This window comes from Aphelocoma coerulescens, chromosome 1, assembly GCF_041296385.1.
Source record: "Aphelocoma coerulescens isolate FSJ_1873_10779 chromosome 1, UR_Acoe_1.0, whole genome shotgun sequence".
Classification (NCBI taxonomy): domain Eukaryota; kingdom Metazoa; phylum Chordata; class Aves; order Passeriformes; family Corvidae; genus Aphelocoma; species Aphelocoma coerulescens.
The window spans coordinates 32,285,141-32,310,524 of NC_091013.1; the positions used below are offsets into that span (position 1 = coordinate 32,285,141).

At 38.4% G+C, this 25,384-nt stretch overlaps 1 protein-coding gene across 4 annotated transcripts in view; it reads right to left on the reverse strand.

Moving 5' to 3' along the window:
- Positions 1 to 5,735: 5,735 nt before the first annotated feature.
- UBE3A (ubiquitin protein ligase E3A) overlaps positions 5,736 to 25,384 on the reverse strand; it is a 54,042-nt gene continuing 34,393 nt past the window's right edge. For all 4 annotated transcript variants that reach the window (XM_069006122.1, XM_069006104.1, XM_069006113.1 and 1 more), the window contains 8 exons: positions 23,277 to 24,532; positions 15,078 to 15,222; positions 11,270 to 11,475; positions 8,921 to 9,085; positions 8,379 to 8,534; positions 8,211 to 8,284; positions 7,604 to 7,747; positions 5,736 to 7,381 (listed from right to left, as the gene is read on the reverse strand). In XM_069006122.1, the coding sequence (XP_068862223.1) occupies positions 7,261 to 7,381; positions 7,604 to 7,747; positions 8,211 to 8,284; positions 8,379 to 8,534; positions 8,921 to 9,085; positions 11,270 to 11,475; positions 15,078 to 15,222; positions 23,277 to 24,532 (2,267 nt within the window). In that variant the 3' untranslated portion in view covers positions 5,736 to 7,260. The remainder of the gene's footprint in view (positions 7,382 to 7,603; positions 7,748 to 8,210; positions 8,285 to 8,378; positions 8,535 to 8,920; positions 9,086 to 11,269; positions 11,476 to 15,077; positions 15,223 to 23,276; positions 24,533 to 25,384) is intronic.

A 25,384-nucleotide genomic window follows, 5' to 3' on the forward strand; every position in this document is an offset into this window, starting at 1 on the left:
AGGTGGGATTTTTAAGTTCTGACTATTGAAAACCTAATGCCTCATCTCTTTGCAGTAACAGCTGCCTCTGACCACACTTGCATCAATGTCAGGAAAAAAGCTTATTTCTAGCAGCACAAAGCTGCAGAGCTGTTCTAGAAAAGCACCTCATGCCTTTCCAAACACATCAATTACCACCACAGCTCATTTATCCTGTCAGCCACAGCCAGACTTCTCTGTGCATAGTTCAACCTGAGCACTGATAGCACAGGGAAGGCTCTTGGCTCAAGGTAGATTGACAGAGGAGCTGCCCCAAGGAGAAACACTTTCAATTGGCTGACAGTTTTGTTGCCATAACCTGACTGCACCAGCTGTGAGCACTGGCAGCCAAAGAAGGATGAGTGCAGTGAGGAAGGAGCGAGAAAAGAGCCATGCAGCACCTTTGGGCAGCTGCTGGCAGTTCAAACTCACAGCCAAGAGCACGGGTGACAGACATGCTGGGCAAGGGAGGCACCCCGAGCTGCTCAGCTTCCTGCCACAGGGGAGGGAGGCTGGTACAGAAGGGGTGCTGCAATCTGGAGCCAGAGAGAGAAAGCAGAGAAGGGAGTCCCTGCAGAGTTTTCTAAGCTGATTTACACTTAGTTTGGTGGCCAGAAGGGGCCCAAGCCAGACTGATCGGTGACAGGAATGACTCCAGCAGGGCATGTTCCCCCTCCCCAGCCACTGCTTGCCAGTGCTGAGAGCAGACCTGTTGTGCAGCACAGCAGAGCTGCCTACTCCATATGGGGGTTTAGTCCTACACAGCTTCACTCTTACTTGGGAAGGGTGAAGGGAAAAGTTCAGAGCAAACCCAGGAGGTGATGAGACCGACTGACGCTGCCATCAGTCACTAGGAGACTCCCGAGGCTGCAATCATCCTCAGGATCCAAGATTCCCAGAAGAAAGGTAAAAAACAGCAGAGTATAGCTGCTGGAGGCTTCTACCTTGCAGATGCCAGGAAGAAACTGCTGAAAGAGCCCATTTTTACCACCCACAGCCCTGCAGCAATGAGGCTTGGAGGCAGCAGGCAAATCACTGCCGCCAGCTGCCCCCAGTGCCACTGCTGGGCTGCAGCAGCACATGGTGTCCAAAAGTGCTGGCTCCAGGCCAGCCCTTGTCCTGCAAAAGAAGCCAAGAGCACCAAAGAGAAAGAAGGGACTAAATTCATCCTCTGAAGGTGGCAACAGAGGATGGGGGTGGTCCCAGAAATAGTCTCAAACCCAGGAAACCTTTCCTAGGGCCTAAAACACACAAATCCTTTCTCCTCCAAAATCAAAGCTAGCAAGAAAACTGCCTTGGATGATAACACTGCTTGTCCAAACTGCTGAAGGTCTGGAGCAGGATTGCTTCTGAAAGGCCTGAGAATGTTGTCTGGAACAAATCCTAGCACAAGTGCAATGCTCTCACCCAGGCTGGCTGCTGGCCACTACAGCTAGGGCAAAAAGGAGAGCCTGGTGGCTCCAGCCCTACACCAAATCAGCCAGACAGGAATTTTGTTAGAAAGGGTATCATCATCTTGGGGATTTTAATTTTGGAATTAGACCCTCCCCAGAGAGATTCAAGGTGTAAAAAAACAGTGCAAGAGCAACCCTTATCAGATGCTCACAAAGAGGTCTGTTTTGGAGTACCCAAACTGGCAAAGTCAAAATGTCTTTTGTTTTATTTCAGGTGGCTTGCTACAAAATTCATAGTATTCTTCATGCAAAGATGACAAAAATTAAAAAGCAGTGTGCATGGCCCAAAGGAGTTTTTTCTTCAGAAAAAAATCTTTCATGTAGAAAACATTATTCTGCCAAGTTTCCCATTTTTATTAAAATCAGTTAGGAAACAAAACCCCTTCAATTTTAACATCTTGGCTCACCTGATCTTTACCCCTTGCTGCTCAAACAGAGTGCTTGCAAAGGGAAATGTTAAATCAAACGTAGCAACACATGATGTATGGCAGATCAAAACATGGAACAGGAAAGTTCAACTAGTTGCCATTTCATGGCCAGTTACTCCTGAGCACTGTTACTCACACTGCTGTCCTATACAGGTTTGGAAGCAGAAGGATGCAGTGGGAAGACAGATTTAAAGGATTTTCTCTGTGCATGACACCAATGGCACAGCAGATACCCCAGAGCCTTCAGTGACATTAACAAGAAAGGCTTCATGTCAGCTTTGCATGTAATGGTTGAGCCACAAATCTCTGCATTTTTTATCTTGACTTGACATTGGTCAGTCCAAGCCGTGAGCCAACGCCGCAGGAGCAGCAGGTGCAGTTGTTTGTAGTTGAGCTGTGCTGTCTGTCCTTCCAAGGGCACAGGTCTAGCTCCAGCAATTGCTGTCTGACTTTCAGTCAGCTCTGGTCTCAATTTTCAAGTCTCAAAACTATGCACAAACCTACCCAGCAAAATAATGTAGAAGTTCCTAATGCAATCTTATTGTCCTAAAACAGAATGATTCCCACCCTTCACTTGCATCTCCAATGTCCTTGTCTCTTAGACATGTCCCCACACAGAACTCCCAACACAGGATATCTATTGAGCAAGACATCCATAAACACAAGCACACTAGGCAAACTTCAGTTGTTTATCAGAATCGCTCTCTTGATCCTACAAGTGCTGCAGAACAAAACTACACTTGTGTATCTGCAATTAAAACCACCTTCCCACACACTTTAAAATTTGGTTAATGAATAGCAATAAAAATCAACAGCTGAAGACATCTTCAGATGGAGCACTAGAGAAAAATACAATGACATTTCAAGGTTTTACTAATGAATTAATCTGTGTAAGAAGTGATCTGTCTGAAGACTAATGCCAGTATCAACTCTTATTTCTAAAGCAGTGTCCCTTCCATGATACAGTATAAAACTGAATTTCTTAAAATTAACTTTATTAAGTCCCCGATGCTCTTACGAGTTTTATGACAATTAAAACTTTCAACTATGAACAAGAACTTAAGGAACTTAACACAAGCCCTTGTGACTCAGACTAAGCATAATAAACTCATCTTTTGTTAGGCAAGGCTTGATTTTTGAATAGCTTAACTTGGAAGAAATTCCTGCTCCATCTTGCATGCTGAAATGATGGAGTTTTTCTGCATAATAAATAAGGCACAGCTCAAACATTCCACCCAATTAATATTCATCATAAAAACTCTTGAGACAATCAGGAAATTTTTAATCCTCTTGTGAGATTAAAAATTTACCTGGAGGTTAACTGGCTACAACAGTGCGAGGGAAACACCTTAAAGCTGAGGATGTGGGGGTTGTCCTCTTCCAGAACATCAGCAGCATGGAAACCTGTGTCCAACTCCCTGCTCCACAGCGCAGAAGCCCTTGCAGGCACCTGGGCAGCTCACACTGCAGCTCCCTGGAGGCTAAGCCCCCCATGTCCATCACACCTGTGTGGTGTCAGATGTGACAGGAAGCTCCTGCTTCAGCAGTGAAGCCAGCTGGGTGAGAGGCACAGACTGACTACTGTAACATGGAGTTGCTTGGAGCCCCGGGCACATTTTCAGCCCATTCCAGCATCAGCTTTCCTCAGAATGCAAGGTTGGAGGGGGCCCCTTGGCTGCCACCATCCTGTCTCAGGCCGCTGCCTGCCAAATGGAAGACAAGCCCAGTGAGAAGTTCACAAAACACAATTACTTAGTTAACTGAACTATGCTCACTCCTGACGGTGATGCCTTAGGTTTTAACTTCTATATTTTTCAAATCCTGTACTGCCTAGTGTGTAACTCTGAAAGTTTCTTGTAGCCTGTTAATTTCTGCTCTCTCGTGCTAGGTAGACATAACAAAGCCTCCCTGGGCCTACTCTCCAAGGACACCAAGACTGTCCTAGGCCAAAAAGTATAAACCAAAGAGCCTCTAAAGTGGGGGGGTTAAACTGAGGGGAATTACATCATTAAACTGAAGCTTTAATTGGAGAATTAACCCTGCTATGCAAATGAACCAAACCTATAAAAGTGTGAAGAACTCGTGACCTGTCGTCCACCTTGGGGTCCATCTTGGCAACAGCCTCTGGCTCCCCAGGGGTACCTCTGAAGGCCTTTCAAATACATACCTGCTACTTTTATTCCCTTACTCCTGTCTAGTCTCTGTGTCTTGGAGGCCTCTTAAAGCACCAACAGCTGTTCCTGAAATCTTTTTAGCAAGAAGCAAAACCTTTCATCTTTTAGAAGGTGATGCTCTGTTTACGCAGCATTATGTACTAACATACCTCCAGAGCTAAACCTCTTCTTTACTCCTGATTAAATCTGAAAAAGTGCCACATTAAGATGATTCTCTTCAGTGCACTACTTCTTCTCTTGCACTATCATCATTTTTGAAACATGTGATTGTATAAAACACAGATGGAAGCCTGATGGCCCCTTTGCACCAAGGTTGGAAACATCCTGGCAGTCTATTAGGGTGCAGAAGGAGATACTTGAAGAGGTATTTTTCACTTGTCAAATGAGGCAGTGCTGAGATGTCCAAAATACTTTCTTGTCAACATATTGAAGAAACCCTGTGGAGAGAGCACCACCACACTGGCATCAGACTACTGCCTTGGAAGAGGAATCTTATGTCTCATTTCAAGAGAAGTATTTCCATGACACATTAGTACACTTAAATCTCCAAGTTTCCTAGACCTAAACTTTGCTAGATATTGTGAAAGACATTCCAGGTATGCCTGGAGCTCAAAAAAACCCCCAAATTAAACACAACTTAAAATGGCATTTTCCCTTTCAAACAACAGAATTCTGGCTGAAACTTCTGTAGGGCAGAAATGCAGCCTGCAGCTACAAGACTTCAACATTAAATTCAAACCTTACCAATTGGTGCTGCTGAACAACTAGTGCACTTATACCAGCACTAAGGAGATCAGGTTTCAATACAGTGGTGTTTGGGGGGAGGCAGTATATATTTACATGAGAAATCAGTCAAACATGAAGTACTTATATCTTACCTGAAAATGATTCCTTGAAAAACAACTTATGCTTTTGAAGGCCAATGCAATTATGTATTATTTTAATCTTAATGCTAAAGGAAAACAGAAAGAGCATATTTACAACATCAACAGTTGAGTTAGAGAGCTTTGTATTGCTATCCAGTTATGCTGTCTGCACAGCTTTCAGACCTATATAAAAAACCCCAACATGAATCACATACACCTGTCAGCTGGGCATAACCACAAACCACAGCTAAATCAGCATGAAGAGTTACAGGGATATAGCCTGACAGCATTAGACTGTGGAGACAGTACATACCACACAGCAGTATCATGATGTGTTCACGCTTGCAGCGAAGCACCTCAAGGCACTTGGCAAATCTTGGTCTTACCAGCTACAGTGAAAGTTGCGCCAAACTTGAAGAGCTCAGCAGGCACTGTTGTCAACCACCCTACACTGAGAGGTAGGGCATCTTGTGTTTTCTTCTTCAGGAACATACAATGTGGACATACAAGAGGGCAGGTCCTAAGGGCCACCTCTGAGTTCAAAGGCCAGAAGACAGACAGCACCTCTCCCTCCCCAGTAAGTTTCAGTCCCGTGTGTCCAGGCCATCTGGCATTGGCTTGAATTTCAGAGGGGAAAATCGCTGGACCCCACATCACTACAGTTCACTTCCGGAGAGTTTTCCGTACCTGCAACCCTCAAATTATGCAGTACTACAACAATTTCTAATCAAACGATTTAATAACTAATTTATCAAAGTAAGAAAGTAACTTGTTTTCTTTTTCACTGAACCATGGTGAAAAAAGGTCATTGTTTTATTCAGCATCATAGTTACATAACAATTGTCTGTTTCTATTACTAGAAAGAATTTATTAAAATAGTCCTGAAAGACATCTTTTCTTTTTCCAATGATTTCAAAACTAAGCCTTTTAATGCCAATTCCACACAGTCACGGGTTTGATCGGTAGTAGCCAGTTATAGCAATTGTCAAGGCACAAGCTCAGCTCTGCACACTCGCTGCAGCTTGTATTGGAAAAGAGATATGCCAGTTACATCTGCAATTACAAATGCATAATCCCTTCATCATATATTGCAACAGGAGAAATTAACATTAAACACAGACTATGAAAGGTAAAGGATTTATTTCTGATATGATCTGTAGAGTTAAATTAAAAACCTACTGAATACTTTATGTAATAGATGAACATAACCTTAGTACTTACTTTCTAACAGTTTATTTAATGGCTGGAAGTGTACAACATGAAGTAGGCCTCACATTTAATATTGTTCAATTTTGCTTATTGTTAGATGAGATTAAAATACAGTAGCCATCCCTTTAGATTATGGTGCAACACTGATCATGTGCCTTGATAGGTAGGAAAAATTATTCATTAAATAAATGATGATGACATAACATGTAGGGAAGACTTTGGATTGTCTATTTAAAATGTCAACATAATAGGCAATTAAGAATAAAACTTCATTTTAAGTGCACTTCCACATGCTTTGTTTATAATATAGCAAAAACTTCCTATCTTTTTTTCCAGACACTTCACTCCCTACTCTAAAGCTGTTCAGTTGAAAATGCACTTTCCCCAGTAAACTTCTTTTTTTAAAAAATTAACTAAAATTTCTACCCTTTCATATGCTAAGAAACGTTTCCTAATTAAAAACACAGTTTATTACAAGACATGTGAAGACAACATATAGTGAAATGAATTTTAATTGTTGTGCTGTGACTAAAGTAAAGTTCTCAAGGCTGCAATTTAACATTCCAAGTTCTCCCTTCCATCTTTATTGATTCTTAAGATTTTGCACAGAAACTCTTTGGGGGCTAGAACAGCAGTAATTGCATCACACTGTTTTTCAAGACTTCAAGTTTCAAAAGCAAACTCTTCAAAAAGTACAGTTCTTGATTTGATTAGATACAGGGACAAAAATATAGCACATACTTGAAGGTTACATGGTCTACAAATGATGGCAATATTTTCCTTGGGAGAGTACAGTTTGTTTTCTTGTAAATACTCAAAAAGGCTCAACTTCAAGCAGTAATAAACACAAGCAAAAGTGATTTAACCCTTAAAATAAATATTCAGGAAAACCTCTCTGTACATACAAGTGAAAGAATATGTAACACTTTCACGCTAAAAGAAAAAATAAAGATTTTGTTCATATAAGCAGCTGAAATCTGCTGTTCCAGCCCAATGTCCCCAGTAAAGAAGGGAGGCACAAACACAGGTGACTACTGTAGCTCACTATCTTATGGCCTTTTTGGACAGGGACATCATCACCATCATTTTTTAATCCCTTTTGTTATACTTATTACAGCATGCCAAATCCTTTGGCATATGTGATGGCCTTCAATAATCTTTCTTTAAGCTTTTCTTTGCTTGAGTACTCCGGAAGCAAAAGTACATTAAAGCATGTGTGAGATGTAGGTAACCTGTGGGACAAAAAAAACAAACAAGAAAAGAATTCAGAGTTTGGAACATGCAAAAGAAATACATCTCTATTATACAAGTCCAAAAAGAATGAATTTGAAAAAAATATACTTTTCTTATAGATTCAACTTTCAGATTTAACTAGGTCAATAACTTAAAAGCAGGGAATTCACTTTCATTTATTAAAAAACCAAGCAAAATGAAGACTTTTTTTTTTTTTTTACCTCTCTGTATCTGGGCCATTTTTGGCTATGATCATCTTTAACTTTCCAAGTCCTCCCACAGGGGCTCTGTCTGTGCCTGTTGTAAACTGTAAGAATAGTCTTTTCTGTTCATCTGTAAATGAATGGACTATTTCCCAGAATTCCCTACCAAGGAAGAAATCAAAAAGTAAATAAACCATAAACTTTCTTTGGTATAAATTGCAAAAGTAATTGAGCTTTGAAGGTGTAGTAATTCTAATCTGTCTTAACATCAAGTTTACAAGTTGCATTCATAAACCAAAAGTTTCAGAATGTACTTACCAATAAATGAGATTCAGAAATAGAGATCAGAAATATTACCAAACACTGCAGTTTAACTGTCTTTAAACATTAATTTGGCTGTGTTCTGCAGATATTTTATTATTCCTATTTCCTAAAGAATTATACTGATTCAACAATGCTTATACCATCTCCTCTTCTCTAATGACAATACTTGAGAAAAGTGAAATTACACAAGATGTTTGCATCTCCAGTACAACAAAAATACTAAATCTAACAATATTAAATTCATTATGAAGAAAAAAGCAGATAAAGTGCTTTTTATCTTTACAAAATTAGAAAAAATTACCTAATAATAAGAGAGTCTCTTGTATAGCCACCATCATATTCTGTAGTTTCTTCTAGTGCTTGAAAATCTAAATTCTGTAAGAAGATGATATTTTTAAAAATGACCACTAATTATATACTTAGGATCAAAAAAAAGCTCCACTCTCTAGTGTACATTCAGAATTCTTACCCTACTTCCACAAATAAGTAATTCAATTTCCTCTGGTCTAAATAAATATTTCAAAGGAGATTCATTGGTCACCATGTGGAATCCTCTCCGAAAGGCCTTGAACTGCTTTTCTACTGATTTATTGAGTATATAGTCAGCATACAGATTGACAAATTCCTGCAAGGAAATAAACCCCAAAAAAACTTAGTGCTTCAACACATGCCACTTGAAGTACCTCCCAAAAATACAAGACCCCAAAATACATATGATTCTGTAATTCTATGCAGATCATCTGGGCTCAGCTTCTATTCAGCAACACAAAAGAACAAGTCTCAAATACTGCTCAAACAGGTCCAACATCCCACCCAGAAGCTATGTATACATGTATCAATGCTTTCTCTATGAGAAGCCTTTTCTGTTCACAACCACACTGTGCTATGGCATTTTTAAAAGCCTTTGAAACTTTAAAATTGTAAGTGAGACCAAACCTTTATAGGGTTCTACATAATTCTACATACAGTATATCTAAGAACTACAGATTCTGTTTAAAAAGCTCAGTGTACCTTTCTGTTTTCATTTGTAATAGGAATTTTATCACCATTTTCCTTTAAATCATGCATCATTGGATTGCCAAAGAGATCCGTGTGAGATATTTGAAACGTTATCATCATATCATCTTCCACACTTCCTTCATACTCTAGTAAGTCTCTCAAACTCTGATACAGAACCTAACAGAGTAAGAAATACATGTCTGTCACAAATAAGCTTTGATAAGATTTCACTAAGTAATACAACAGAAGACAAGAAACCAACTGCCTTGAAAAACCATTGTTATATTCTATGACACAAGTCACATAAAAATCTCCCACAGCAGTCCAAACAATTGTTTACTAAGCTCAGTATTTGTAAAGAGAAACAATAAAAGATATTAAGATAAAAAAGAAACATGGCTATCAGTGATAACTCTCTTAAAAGAGCCTTTTAGTACCCACCAATCTTCCAAAATGCAGTGGTCAAACCTGCAGTTTAAAAGCCTTTGATAAGCTCTTCTTCTTTTAAGTCTTTTGAATCTGTCTTTACTTTAGGCAACCAGAATATGTTACACTAGTAAGGGGAACATTTTTAAGTTAAAAATCAGAGAAACCCCTCTATTTTATATCAGATAAAATTCAGACAGCAGGCTTTTATCTTCTAGTTCTTATTTAAAACCCAAACCAACTAGAAAGTAATCCTGAAGCAACACAGATGGGGCAGTCTTTAATATGAGATGACATTTACGAACCAAAAAAAAAAAAAAAAAACCAACAAAAAAACCCCCACCAAACCTCAAGTTAGGTCAGAATTCACCAAGCAGAATCTGAAATTACCTGTAAGAGTTTGCTCTATTCCAAGGAGCAACCAGCTTTCCTCCCTGCTATGCCTTAAGAAAAGCCCAAGAATCTCTTAGAAACCACAGACTGTGCAGAAAAGGAACTATTATTTGGCTGTGATAGAGGTGTAGGGGCTAAAGAATACAAAGCGAAGGTGAAAGGGACAACTGTGTGAAACTGTATTTTTATAGTGAAGAAATACATTTCCCCTCAATGTTTTAACTGAAACATGAAATTTTACATGTAAGCCTCAACCTCTCACTATCTGTGTGTTTTTGATTTTTCCACAGGATCTTTAAAAAGGACCTTGTACTGAAAATCACTGGACTTGAAACCACGGGTGGTGAGGGCTGGTGAACATCCTATTCTCCATGCTCTACAGCATTAGAAAAAGCATTGGGAGGCTTGACTACTGTGAATTTCATTTTGGGTTTGAGAAGCTCTGAAGTGTTAAAGTCATATGAAAACACAAAGAGTTAAAAAAAGGATAATTTTGAAAGGAATCTGTGTAGGTGTTAGAGGAGAAACATAAAAGTGGGGAGAAAAATTAGGAAATGCCCTGACTGCCCTGTTCCATAGAAATGCATCCACTTTTTTTTGGTCATAAAGAGTTCTGAGTATGTAATAAAAGTTAGAGGAAACTTGGGGCACTATTTCTTAACATCATTATACAGAGAACTGGTTGAATCTGGCATGCTGTTGTATGTAGCCATGCAAAGCAGACCAGATAACATTTTTTGATTACACATGACTCATTTTCAAAAGTTAAAGGCCAGTTCTTTTTAGACAGTATTATTTTACTAATCTTTTTTGAAAAGATGAAGATTTTGTATAACTGCTTATAAAAGGGAAGTGTTCCAGTGTTTGAAACAAAATGAAGCTTGCTAACGCCTCTAGCAACATGAGGGGAAGCCACTGGTGATCTCTGCAGGTGGAGCAAGGCCAAGACACCCTGCACACACACTTGTGTGCTCTATCTAATAAAGCACATGGACAGCTCACTGCTTGTGTACAGCCGCTGGCTGGGAATGAGTGTGGGAAGATGGACAGTGATCACTGCTCTGATATGGATATTCATTAACTGTAGGGATATTAATACATTGCCTCATCTGTCTTTTGCTTTAGACAAAAACCAGTAAGAGCATCACACCTTTGCATGTTTACTCTTTCACTTTTTTTTTGACAGAAATTCCACAAATAGCTATAAACAGCCTAATTTTAGAAGTCTCTTTGGGAAGATACATACTTGTTTATGTTTAATAATGCTTAGTAATATTTAGCAATTTATGCAGTAAAAAAATAAAACAAAGCTTTATTGATACTGAGCCCTATTCATTGACACTACAATTCTGCCTCCTTCAAACCAAATGTAGCAAGAGATTTTACTACCTATGAATTTATTTTAACAAATACAGACTCTTCACTCAGGTCACCGGTTATCTCACTTTCAGTTCTGACAGTGATCTTGTGTTTAACTGAAATATAGATTACATTATTGCATGGAAAATGCACTATTAAACTCAGAGAACATAAGGAACTTACAGGATGAGAGTCTGCCAGATCACGGAAAGTTCCTTTTTTGCCCATTAGCTTCCTGTAGACAACCATGGGGAAATGTACATCCAGTATACAGTTGTTGTAAATAGCCAGTCCCAGTACTATGCCAATCAGGGTAAACTGACCCTCAGTTTCAAAAGAGGACGGATTAAACCAAAACAGTTTTGTAGACTCATCGTATGTGAACATCCCTGTTGAAAAAAAACCCCAAAAAATTGAACGATTATGGTTACAATTCAATAAAAATGGCACATAAAACATACCATTATAAACCCATTTACACTAGCCTTTAAGACATGTTTAACTTAACATTATACTGAACTGAATGGCAAAGAGAAACTACTTACCTTAGGGTGACTGGAGCTTCTCAGAACACTGTTACTCACATCACCACTAAAAGTGTGCAAGAGAACTGTTATACAATATCCTGCAACACTCACTGAAGCTGCATGTACGCAAGCTTTCATCCCCTCCACTACTGAGGAACCAGCAGCACATCTCCAACAGCGACTGTGACTTTGATAAATACAACAGTGCAAGAAAAGAACACAGTCAAAAACATGTGGATGAAACAATCCTGAAGGACTCTAATTACTAAAACGTGACAGCCTTTCTTCAAAGGCCAGTTTCAGCAAAGGAACAGGACTAGATGCAGCCCTACTACTGAATTAGAAGCTATGATGATGGAGCAGGGATTGACCATCACACACGACTTTAGAGTTAGATGCCCAACGGATTTGTTTGCTTGTTTCAAGGACCATTGTTATGGCAGCTATTACACACATTTTAACTTGAGGGGAAAATGGATCACCGCTTCACAGAAAGGGTTGCAATTTTAACACCTTGTCACTGTCTAAAGGGAGTGGTTTTGCTTCTCTCACTCAGTTCACTATTTCAGGTGACCAATTTCCTGCTCAGCTCATGAGCTGAGCACTGAAGACTTCAACAAACAGCTGAACTGACACATGCCAGAAGCTGCACAGGGAGAAAACGTGCAGACAAGAGACAGGCAGAGTTCCTTACCCTTCTGGCTGTAGCAAGACACAAGATAGCTCTTGTTTATGAAACTGGAGTTTGTGTACAGACTATAAATTATTTAAATGAAACCTATAATAAAATCCATTGCTTACCTGACTAGATACTAAAGCAATATAAATGCAAACCCCATAGACTTAAGGTGAGAGAGACTACCCTGGACAGGCATGCTTGTACAGCTAAGTCTCAGGATTTTCAGGCAGAGCCTAAGTAAAAATGCCCAAGGCTGCTTATTCTCAAAACACCAGAAGTCAGATCCACGTGATCAAGAATATCAACTACATTTGCCATAAGGATTTATCTTGTCAGCTCTTACAAGATAGGCTTGTTTACAACCTGTGCAGATGTACAAACTGATTACAAAGCCACATGAACAAAAAATTAATCTAAAGACTGAAAATATAATCTACAGTCAAGAGATAAAGATTCTTTTCTCATTTCATGTAAGGAAATGAACTACAAGCTCATTCAAAGACTCCAGCTACTCCCCAGAATGGATTATGTTCCTAAGTGACTAGGGCTGGGTCAGCCATTAGGGGAGCACAGAAATAACAGACTGACCCATCAGATAAGGCAACCGGAAATCAGAAATGGATGAGCAACTCAGACATATATAAGACAAACATTATTTGCTTATACGTTTATCCTGTATTCAATTTTCTGAATTTTTCTGAAGTAACTTCTTGATTACTGGTACATAAAAGCAATGACTTGTACTTACTGGTATATCATGGAAAAGTTAAACTGTCAAAACAAACAACTCCAGAAAATGTCTAATAATGAAGGATCAAGAGTTTACCCAGATCCACATCTGGAAACACTTTAAGGTGAAATACAGTATTTTACTCCCTTAACAAAATTAAGACTACAGTACATTAAAATAATAATGAAACACCAGAAGAAACTGGAACCTGCAAGAAGGGGAAAACAATTGCCCTTGAAGTTCTATGAAGTTATCACTTCTTCCCCTTTACCATGGTGACTGCTGGACATAAATCCATGATTTTTTCTGAGTTATTGCCTCCTTTGAGTAAAACTTCAGGGTAGGTTAATATGGAAATACTCAAAAAGTTGAAGAAACTATAATAACAATATACATCTCTCCAAATAAACCTATTAAAGGACAGACATTTTAAATTCCATTTAAAGGATCTCCTTCATTTTCTCAGGTAAAGAAAGCATTTATAAATCAACAAATGTCACACTTAGTATATGTGGTGGGTACAGGAACTGCTATACTGCAATGCATATATAGATAGATATATACACACACACTGAATGCAAGCTACATTTTCTGCTTTTACACACTTAAGCCAAAAGTCGATCAAAAGCTTCCCCCCCCGCCAAGTTACTATGAATATAAAACGTGTACGTACTTTTTTTTACATTTTTAATACAGAAGTAAAATTTACAATATGCATGCACATCTAATCTATTTCCTATCTTTAAATGCAGGGAGTATATACACAGTGCTTGGATCTTCGCTTAAGCTGACTTTAGCATTACTAAATAAACAGTATTTCAATACACCCATATAACTTCTGTTTAGATAATCTCAAGTTGAAAATGTATTTGTTTTGGATTGAAAATAAAATTTCATCAGTCAAAGTACTAAGATTTCCTTATTTTGCCATACTTCAAAGTAAGCTAATTCAGATTCCAGATCTCTCCAAGTTCATGGCATTTTTCAGACTCACTAAGACTTGTCAATGGTTCTGCACCAGTTGTTGTAAGAACTGGTTTGCATATGGTAAAGGGCAAATGCCAAGGTTCAGATTTTTGTTACTGATTCTGGGTACTTGATACTGATACTTCCTCTCTAACCTGGTCAAAGTAGATTTCTGTGTATTTTCATCAATTTTCTAAGATACAAAATCAAGAACAGCAGCTTTCTCTTTTAAAACAGTCCAGTGAAAAATTAAGAGCCATGAGCTGTTAGGCTTCTTTCATGGAAGCCATTACAGGAAGTACAATGTAACATCATATTTCACATAAAATGTGAAATTAGTATAGGAACCTGGCAGCTCTAATTTCTATTCTAACACAAAGTATTCTTATAGTTTTATAACATTTTCATCTTTTCAGTGTAGCAGACAAGCTGCACACTAAAAGAAGCATGTCCTTGCATAAATGATTGGTGCAGGGAGCAAGGAAAAAAAGAATATGATGGAAATATGACTGCTGAAACACAAACATAAAATTCCGGCTCTAATATATCAAATTACTCTAAATTCTTTAACTATAATCAAATTTGACATTGCTGTCACACTTTGGATCTGTAGAATGGAGACTATCAGATTTATTAAGCTGGAGGAAGTGGAGGAAATAACTCAAAAACTCACCATAGTCCTACTCTTGCATTATTGCAGAAGCTCTTCCTCTTTGGTTTGATTACTAATTCTAGAAGCTAATCACAAAGCAAAGTGAGGAGAAAGGTGAGAGAACAAACAAAGGAACCCTGCAAAGAAACCCTGTACTACTGATTTGTATCCAAACAAACAATGATAGCTCTCACTAACTATACACAGTTACTCCTTCCATCATTCCTCCTTTAGGAGGATGACTGCTGATGACATGGGGGAGCCTCAATGTGCTCAAATACTCTCCTCACCATCAATGAATCTGGAGAGCTTCAGAGAGAAGCAGCAGTGAACATAGAAAGCATAAACATGGAACAATCCAGTTTGGAAGATCATCCAGGCCAACCAACCTTTTGTGAGAAAAATCTGTTACATCAGTAAATTATTAGAACACATACCGATATCTGGATTGAAGATTTCTTCCACAACCAACTGAAAAAATTCTTTGGAAACACCTCCTTCATCTACCCCTTGCTCTCCTTCAAATTCAACATACAATTGCTTCTTCAAGTCTGCAGGATTTTCCATGGCAATCATCTCTAGCTATTGAGTGAAGAGACAGAAACATTTAATTAGTAAATCTGTTTACTAGAATAGTTTAGTATCAAATAATGAAACCAAAAGTACCCACAAAAATAAAGAAGAAAGCGACCACAAATCGCAACAGTAAAATCAGAGAAATCAATAGTAATGCTAAATCACTCTAAGCATGTTTTAGAATCTGGGGATTAACACAGCAAGAAATTTACCACAGAACCGATCTGTTAGCCCATTAAAGCTCACAGGCTGTTAGCCTTCTCTATTTCTATTCTTCTAAGCACTTATTTAAAATAAGTTATCATTGTTTTGCACACAATTCACAGAAAAAGGAAGAAAATATGTGTTACTGGGCTAATTAAATTCATCTGACAATGAAGAGTCTGCAATATGATCCACATGTTTGACAATAAACGGCTTTGTGAAGGGATTACACAGACATGTTTCCAGAGTGGAAAACAGAAAATAAGCCTCTGATGAGTAGTTGCATTTCTCAAACAAAGAGCTGGGAAAAAAACCCCTAAAACCAAAAAAGACAGTAATATTACAGTCAAATCAACCCCCTCTCCTTGACCCTAATGAGAAAGTCTCAAAAATCTCTTGCTCTTATTTCTTCAGTGCCTTTAAACAGATCTACTGCACTGCTGCTATGAAAGTGAAAATTCATTTAAGGCCAATAGAAAATCCGACATTTTACAAGAAAGGGTTTCAAGTCTATCTAAAGGCCATTAGAGGTCACAGAATCACAAAACAGTTTGCGTTGGAAAGCACCTGGAAAGATCATCTTGTTCCAACCCTTTTGCCATGGGCTGGGACACATTCCAGTAAACCAGCTTGCTCAAAGCCCCATCTAGCATGGCCTTAAACAATTCCAGGGATAGGACATTCACAACCTTCCTGGGCAACCTGCTGCTGCGCCTCACCACCTTCACTGTAAAGAATTTCTTCTGAATGTCTAATATAAACTTCTCTATTGTTTGAGGTCATTTCCCCTTGTCCCATCACTACATGCCCTTGTAAAAACTTCCTCTCCAGTTCTCATCAGCCCCCTTTAGGTGCTGGAAGGTTCCATAAGGTCTCCCTGGAGACTCCTCTTCTCTGGCTGAGCAACTCCAACTCTCCCAGCCTGTCTTTACAGGAGAGGTGCTCCGGCCCTCTGATGATTTTTGTGTCCCTCCTGTGGATTCAATCCAACAGGTCCACATCCTTCTTATGCTGGGGATCCAGAGCTGGATGCAGCACTCCAGGGGGGAGTCTCACAAGAATGGAGTAGAAGAAGGGGACAGTCACCTCCCTTGAGCTGCTGGCCATGCTGCTTTTGATGCAGTCCAGGGTATGGTTGGATTTCTGGCTGTGAGTGCACATTGCCAGGTCCTTCACTTGATTACAACAAAAATGCATCCTTTCAGTAAATAAAAAGTTAAGCAAGAATATTTTGCAGCTGCTAAGAAATAAGCTACTTAAAAGCATAAACACATTGGTTAAACTCACACAGCACAATTAGACTAAACATACCTATGTGGTGAAGAAAACTCAGCAGCAGTAGATGAACCTGCATACTCCTCTACCAAGATCATTTACTTGAGAGATTTGCCTCTGATTCGGGCTACTGCAAATTGTACTTACCAGCAGGTGTCCTTAGCATGCTAAACCTTACTTTTTATTTCACTACCTTACCTTATGCACATATGCCAACACTCTTTACAGCCCATAATTTTACTACAGAAGTGTAAAGTAAAACTGGAACAGAACAGAGAAGGTAAAGGCAGCAGTAATGACACCATTGACTCAAAATCACACCACCAGCAAGACACATTTTCTCCTGCTAACTGCCAAGTCAGCCAGACATGATCCAAGCAGCACAGCGGGGCAGGATGGGTGACAGAGTCAGGGTGGTTATCATAACAGGTTTGAAGACTTTGAAGCACTCCATGCAAAAGGAACATGTGGAGAAAAAATTGCACTGCCTGCTATTGAAAACTACATTTGGAAAGAGAGGGAGTGTAACTTCACAGCATATAAATCTCAGTTCAAAAAACATGAAGGCAAGCCTGCAACTTTTGAAAAGTAGAGAGCTAGCACTTATTTTAAAACTGTAAATACAGGTTAAATGTTTAAGCTGGAGAGACAGAAATTCTTCTATTTGGATCCCTTCCACTTAAAACTGACAGCAATAAAGTTGTGGGGTTTTTTTCTCCCCAGTCACGACTTTGTTGGCTTCATAGTCTTTACCACCAGTAATTTACTATATTGCATGTTTTATGAATTTTGATGAGTTCTGAGAAAGCAAATGTTGTCTCTGCTTTTCTTTTGGGACAGCAACCCTTTGTACTAGTGTGATGATTCTCTTGTGTCATGGAAATGCACTAAGGAAAGTGATCATATTTATACATCTAGAGCAGTTAAAGAAATTTCAAAATTGTTTTTTGTCTGAGAAAAAACAGCATTAAAAAAAGAGGAAGGAAACAGTCTTAGTTGAGCAATGCTGGCTAGGCAGATTAGAACAAGCGCACTGGATGTATGCAAGGGAGACAGATAAAGGATTACCCAAAAGCCAGTATTTTGAGCAAAGCCTGATGCTCCTTGAAGTAGATTCTATAAGCAGGAAAATGCAGCTAAGCTGCTCAACTGAAAGTTGTGGGTTTAACTGCTCTTTTGAATATCTGTGTCAACACTGATGCTTCACAATAAAAACAGAATGCAGTGGGAAACAGCAGCAGACACAACAGTAAGGAGACACTGGGTTTTAACAGAACTGCAGCAGTGTTTCTATAGCAGGGAAGTATGAATTTCAGTTATAGTTGTCTGGTTCCTGGGTTTTTTGGGGCCTTTCTTTTTTGTTTTTAGTAATCACAGCTACCTCAATCTTGTCAACACAGATACTGCTGGATAAACACAATCCAGCTGTGTGAATTACCAAAGTTTTAGAAGTTGTTTTCTGTCACGATGGTTTGACTGGCCAAGTCATTGAAATAATCATTATGTTTTCCAGGGACTTCCTAAGAAGCAGGTGTGTAGCATGTCTAAAGCAGCAGAACAATGTCTGAATTGAAAAGCTGAAAGCTGAGAGACAACATTATAAAAAATATCTGTATTCTGTTTGCTGAAACACAACACTGTACCACAGCTTAAGAGATTGGGTGATTTTACTTTGTTTACAGAATAACACTGCTTTCCTGAAAGACAGGAATGTTCACTGAACCTCAGAAATATGACAACATTTAAAAGCTTAATGCAACACCAGAGTTTGGCAACCTGCTTAAAACTGATAGCAACTGAGCTAACTTCTATGCAGTTAAAAATGATCACAAACCACCTTAAGTTCTAGCATAACAAAGTTCTCTTTAAGGCAAAGGCAGGAATATTTTCCACACTAGATAGCAAAAATGACAGAATACAACTAATTAAAGTTTGAGAGTACTAGTGATACATCATGATGTAAGTTGGTCAACATGTTTTTCTAAAAACTGGCATGGAAAGTAATAGTTACTATTACTGACATATAATGACACAGCAGCCTTTCCCCCAGCTGTACTTTACAGTTCGTGCATTTGGAGCTTGCAAACATCAACAGTCACATGCTCTGCATCCAACCAAGGCATACCAGTGATAACATTTTCACCTGGACACACAAACTTTGACTTTGTCTAAAACAATGTTAAATCTCCTGAAGTACTTTGCTGCTATTATGGGAGAGAATCTGCCTACTGGGTTCAGGTGTCACGCAAGAGTTTTGGTCATCAAGACATTCAGCCGAGTATTTACTAGCAGGAGAGGGTTGCTGCCCACTAGCTGTCTACATTCCATGAGAAATTTGTCAAAGTGAGTTTCTAATTTGCAAGCAAGTACAAGCCAGATTCTGCTGAAGGAATCCACCACGTTTTCACTTGCAGAAGTTGTGTGTCATAACTCACACCCTTTAAATTACTGCTACCTGAGAAGAACGCCACATATAATCTGGGCCATAGGGGTGGGGGAAGAGTAAACTCAGAAGAAGGGGATGAAAGAAATAGCTCTTGGGGAATGAAAAGGCAGAAGAGGGGATTTAAGGATATATTTCCTTTCATTACCACCACACTCACACAACATGACTCAGCAGTACAGCTAACCTATTAAACCTGTTAGATAGAAAAAAAAACCAAACATGTTAACTGCTTTCAGGAACTGCAAACTGAGCTACCAACTCCCAAATATAAGGGTTCCTTAAAAAAAAGTGGGGAATAAAGTGTTATAAACTCCAACATTCTACCCTTGTCCCCGGGTGACTTTTCAGACTAACATGCAAATGAGTATACAAGAAGTATATTATACAAAGAAAGATGTTTCGTTAAATGATTTCCAATAAAAAATGAAAAATAAATTTCTGAGGCAAGTTTCATACATGCAAAGAAACTGAACCATGAATTTGTAACCAAAATTTTCCTTAGATGTATGTGTTTCAGGGAACTAAGATTCTCTTAATAAGCAACTTTTTAAGAAGCATAGCTTCAAATTCTTAGTAAAAGAAAAAAAGTCCTACAGTAGTAATAGTAACAAAAAAAAATCATTTACCAGTGTTCATATTTGCTTTAATGAAGTCCAAAAAGTGAGAAGATATACATACTGAATTATAAAAGCTAAAATATTAAGTATTGATAGAAGAAAAACAGCTTGGTAATGACTTCATTAGCTCAACTAATTAAAGAGGCCAGTATTTAGAGTGTTTGCAAGTAACTGCAAATGCTGATCAAAGTATTTGTTTGAAAAATATTCAACATCAATAAGGAAAATATGATCAAGACAATCTCAACCTCATTTTAGTCAATATTCTTGAAAATAATTTTATCAGGAAGTTATTACTTATTCCATATATACTCAAAAAAGTCTTCACTGACTCTTCTGTAAAGACACAAGTCTAGTGACCTAAACAGTAGTTCCTTACAATTCAAAAAGGTCTGTAAATATTCAAACCCCTTAAGTTAAAAAAAATATGAAATTCGAGGGTAAATATGTTGGTAGTTGTCATGGGTAATTAATTACCTGTAATTTAAGCATGTTTAGAAACATTTTGTCACTAAACAGACCTAAGAACATGCTTCCACTACTGAAGATCATTATCTTGGAAAGATCTTTCTCGTATTTTTCAGTGAGATCCTTCCTAAGTTAAATACTGTACACCCAAAACTGCAGCCATCCATGATGCAAACTCATCCAGTGCTGCTTTCACTCAGGTTTGATGCTGTCAGTGCTGCTACAGAAGCTCAAGGTACCCATCTTAGATTCCCATCAGAGACAGAGCAAACTGCTTTAAGGCTTAGGACATGAGACTGAAGCGCTTCCTCCAGACCTGTTTCAGACCACTAGGAAGTAACTGTGAAAATTACTAAAATCACTTCTCAACCAGGTACAGAGAGTACCAGTAACAACAGCACATAATTCTTGAACAGATCAGGCACTCCCTGATAAAAGGTGACAGCATGGAACAGTATCTCCTCTGCAACAGCTTCCCAGCTACCAGCACAACTGGCAGCTTAGAGATTTCCTGAGGTTTGTGTGTGGCTCACATCAAAATGCCTGTAATGTCCATTAGCTCTTGATGGATCTTTCTTGCACGAAGAGTTACAGGTCCTGGGCAAAGACATTCACCATTTTAAGGTACACAGTGTGAAAAAAAGGTCATTTACTTACATTAAGCCTGATTCTTGATAATAAAACAAGGGGCTACCAGTTGAGAAAACCAGTATTTCTCACTCAACTTCTCCATCCATCTTTTATGTCCTCTCCATCACCTTTTTTACCCTTAAGGGGACCTTACAATTTCTCTGAAGAGACTCTCAGTTCTCTAAATGTATTTCTACTACATCCTTTCTGATATTAAAATGAGAAGAAACAAATGAAAGAGACCTAGGCACACTATGGTCAACAGTGAAATTACATGTTTCCATTCACTAATGCTTCCTGGGGAATATTTAAAATATATTCCTTGAGAACTGATACTTTGTATCATCAGTTAAGACATATCAGCAGTTAAAAGGTGGATTCTGTACCCACTTCATACATTTATCCATACAATTTTCCTTAAGTTCACATGATCCCACAACAGCTACCTGCAACATCTGTTTGAAACAGCACATATTCCCTTCCTCCACTGTGGATGGCACATCTGTGTTCATCTCCATTTTATGGAATATAATCTATTTTCCACTTCTGAGAAATGCCTGGGCTGCACTTGGTCTTGTTGGCTACCACTACAGTTTAGTTCAGACTACATGAGTTTAGAACAATTTTATCTTTTCCCTTTGTTTTCTGTCCCAGAATAAACAGTTTAAAATCCTTACTTTTCTTGGGGCTCTGACAGTCAGGTCACCATAATTTAGCATGCTCTGGCAGCTTAAATTAACAGGCATAGGAAGATCCATGGCAACTGTCCAAGCATGTAACTCAGGCTGCTAGGCTGTGCAAGGGCTGCTGCAAGTGCATCACAATTTACATTAGTATGTTTGAGCTTAATCTGATTTAAATTTCCTAAACTTCCTACAGGCCAAGAGTGTGCACAGCAGTGACTGCTGTGGCCCCGTTGCAACTCGATGTTGTCCATAAGCTTTTTAACCTACACTAAACATATTTTTTTTTGTCCTCAAAGATTTCAACTTCCACAACAAGCAGTATGTGAAAGAATGCCTTTTCTCTTATTTATGGATTTTCCTTCTTATTATCAGCACGAAGACGAAGGTTTGCTTTTCTTCTGCTGGAACTGACATTAAAAAGAACGTCCTAAAACTAGCTCTTATGCTCTTTTAGCTCATACTCTCCTAAAGAGAAAGTATTGTCCCTCCCTTTTTTTCAGTATTTATGTGCCCAAAACGGAACATTTAGGGAATAAACTCCATTACAATAATAAGACAAAACCTAACTGGACACAACTCTAAGTCTGACAGACAGTGAAATTACAAAGACTATTCTTAAATCAAAAACCACAGTATTTTTGTATTTATTTGTCTAATATAAAGTTGAGTTTACAGACAGGAGCCAATTTCTGCACCACAAGCTTATTTTTTCTTTTGGTACTGAAGACAAATGTTTTCCCCGACAAGTCACAATATCAGCAATTCCCATGAAGCAGCTAACCCAGCTAGAAGTTGCTGGGCATACAGAGAAATCAAGGCAGGAGCTCATTTAGGGCTCTCACAAGTGACCTTCAGTGGCAGTTAAAGTCATCAGATTTAACTACAAGTAACAGCTGGGCTGAGAGGCAAAAAATCAGGTAATTTCCCTAAAACCTCTCTAAATATCTCTCTGGGTCTTCAATGACAAGTTTTAAAGCCAAGAGTAAGTTTAAAAATTTGCAAACCTTGTGCTTTAGTAACAGAACATGGGAAAATGAGTTTTTGAAAATTATCAGCTTAAACAAAAAAAAAAAAAAAGGAAAGGTCCTAGAATTAAAGAATGTATTTAGGTCATATATGGACCTATTTACTGTAAAATAGTTTGTATCCTGTATGATTCCCCTCTTTCAAAAATGCATGAAGACATGGCTTTAAGTTTTAATTCAGTAAGTCAGCATACTCAGAAACAGGCTGCTCTCATACTTCTCTGGTATTAAGAGGTCTGTCTTTTCCTTTCTCAATCATATCAGTATTTGCACCAAATCGCAACATTGCTTTATTTCTAGAAATTTAGAAGTCCACAAGAAGAGTACACAACTAAAAGGTTTTAATTTCAACTTCCATCTGAAAACCCCTTACATCAGAAGACAATCCAGGACAGTACAGAGGACAAGAAACAGAAGTTGGTTATGCTCACCATTCAGATCTGTGCAGGATCTGATAATGGGGAATAAGAGCTATTTGGCACTTGCAAACATCTAAATCTGCAACCACTCTGAGCAGAAGTAGTTCTGCTGAACATACAAATCTTCAGCATCATGCTTAGAATTCAAACAATAAAGCTATCTGAGATTCTTCTAGAGGAAATCTAGTATCTATGCACTCAGAGAGAGTCCTTTTCAGTTACTCCAAGCCCATGTAGTTTGCAGTGGTCAGACACAACAAACCCAAGTTTCACGCTGCTGCATGACTTACCCGGACAAGAGCATCATCGATGATGTGATCACGTCTCACTTTAAGTCGCAAATATGGGTTGAGCTGCTGCCCTTGAACTAAGCTGTAGAGCACAGTTATGCGTCTTTCACTGTACATCCGGATCCTATTGTCATAATACAATCCCAGGTTCTTGGTAACAGCATTCAATATGAAGGGACAGGTCATAAATGAGAATTTATTCTCTGTTTCTACTTTGAAGAAAGTGTAGTCTTTGTCCATTTCTAGAACATCATTCAGTGGTTCATTAATAAATTCTTCAAAAGGGATAAGTGGTTTTCTGCAATCTATAGTTTTAACACCAAGTTCAGTTTCCAGTGGGTCCACTCGAGGACCTTTTTTATTTCTTCTTTCCTCACCCAAGAGCTCTTGAAGAGTTAGTTCACTTGATTCTGGGATGGGTTCTTCATCTTCCTCTTCGTTATGATCTGTATCCACATCCCCTCCTACTACATTTGCATAGTAAACCATTTTCAAGCACTTTGAAGCAGCAACAACAGCATCATCATCATTCACTAGGTTACGACTATTGAACTCGTTGCTTATGACTTTGTAAGTAATAAGCTGCTGAAATGTTTCCATCATTCTCCGAATTTGATCTGCTCTGTACTTAGACCACAGTCTGACCAATTTTGCTTGAGCTGCAAGGGGTAGTTTGCTCATTGCTTTGCAAAACAATGGTAGAGCCATTTCCAGATATTCTGGGCTATGAAGATTGCCATTCTCCATAACGATAATAAACAAATTCAGATAGTTAGGATCCCGAGAGTACACATTATGGTAAGTCAAGTCACATTCCACATTAGGTGACAAGTACACAAGTGCATTTAAAAAGGCAGTTTCTATTTTTTCATTAGAAAGTAACCTATCATAGACCCGTCTGACTGCTTCAATATCTACAGACACTTCATCTGGGCCTAGTTTTTGGAGGTTATTATCTCCCTGTGTGTTATCACCTATTCTTGATGATGAAGATGACGATGCACCAGAATCCTCTTCCATAGCAGCAGCCGAACAGGCAGCTTTTTCCTTTTCATCTTCATCTTTGTCTTCATCCTTTCCTTGAAGAGACTTGAGCTCCTCCTTGGTGTGCTGCTTGGTTTTTCGGAAACTCTGTACCAGTGCTTCAGCACTAGAAAACACTCTCCCAATTACCCGGATTAAAGGGGAATAATCCTCTTTTTCTCGACATAGTTCAAGAATTTCATATATCTTGTCTTCTGTTAGAAAAGTCACATCTATAAAAAGATAAAGTTATTAATTTTATTAAGATAAAAATTAAAATGATAAAATACTTCTGGCTTGCCCTACCCAAGAGATCTGTGGGTCATATCACCCTTAAAATTGCAAAAACAGTGTCAGTGCTGAATAAATTCAAGACAGATACTTTATAATTTCATTAGCAAGAAAAATCATTATTTCTTTCACTGACTTTGTAAAACACTTTGTTCACGAATGTCAATCAGAGAATATGCACAATGGTGAAACTGTTTTGCTGCCAATTAACTACATTTGGTAGTTAACAGCACTGTATTGTCTAAACAAGAGCAATCAGTAAGAGGTTTAAACTTTACAAGACTTAATGAATAAGGCTGCAACAATACAGTCTTCTGGTAAATCTGCACAGTTAGTGTAAATCATTAAACTAAACAAACTAGACTGCACCAACCTCTTTTTTCGAACACAGCTCATGTTTATGGACTTCACACATTTTTTCTCCCTTAAAACCAAACCTTGAAGAAAAGACTCAATCACTTGTTTTGTGGTATGTTAATGGGAATGTAAGATTTCTTATTTCTCTTTTTCATGCTTTCTGCCAACTGTGTTTATACTAAATCAATGCCTGAAAACCCTCCCAAAACCCTCAATATATGCTCTGAAATTTATGCTGCCTTTTAAATTACACATACAGTGGGGCATGTAGATTATTTCTTTGTACATTAGGCCTCACTAACATAAGCAATTTGGGTATACTCATCAACATGCTATTCAGATGAACAAGATAGTTTACACAGATCATCTGCTCCAAAGACCTGTCTGTTTTCCCTCTCCCCCAACTCCTGATACAAAATAAGATATTTGAAGAGTCC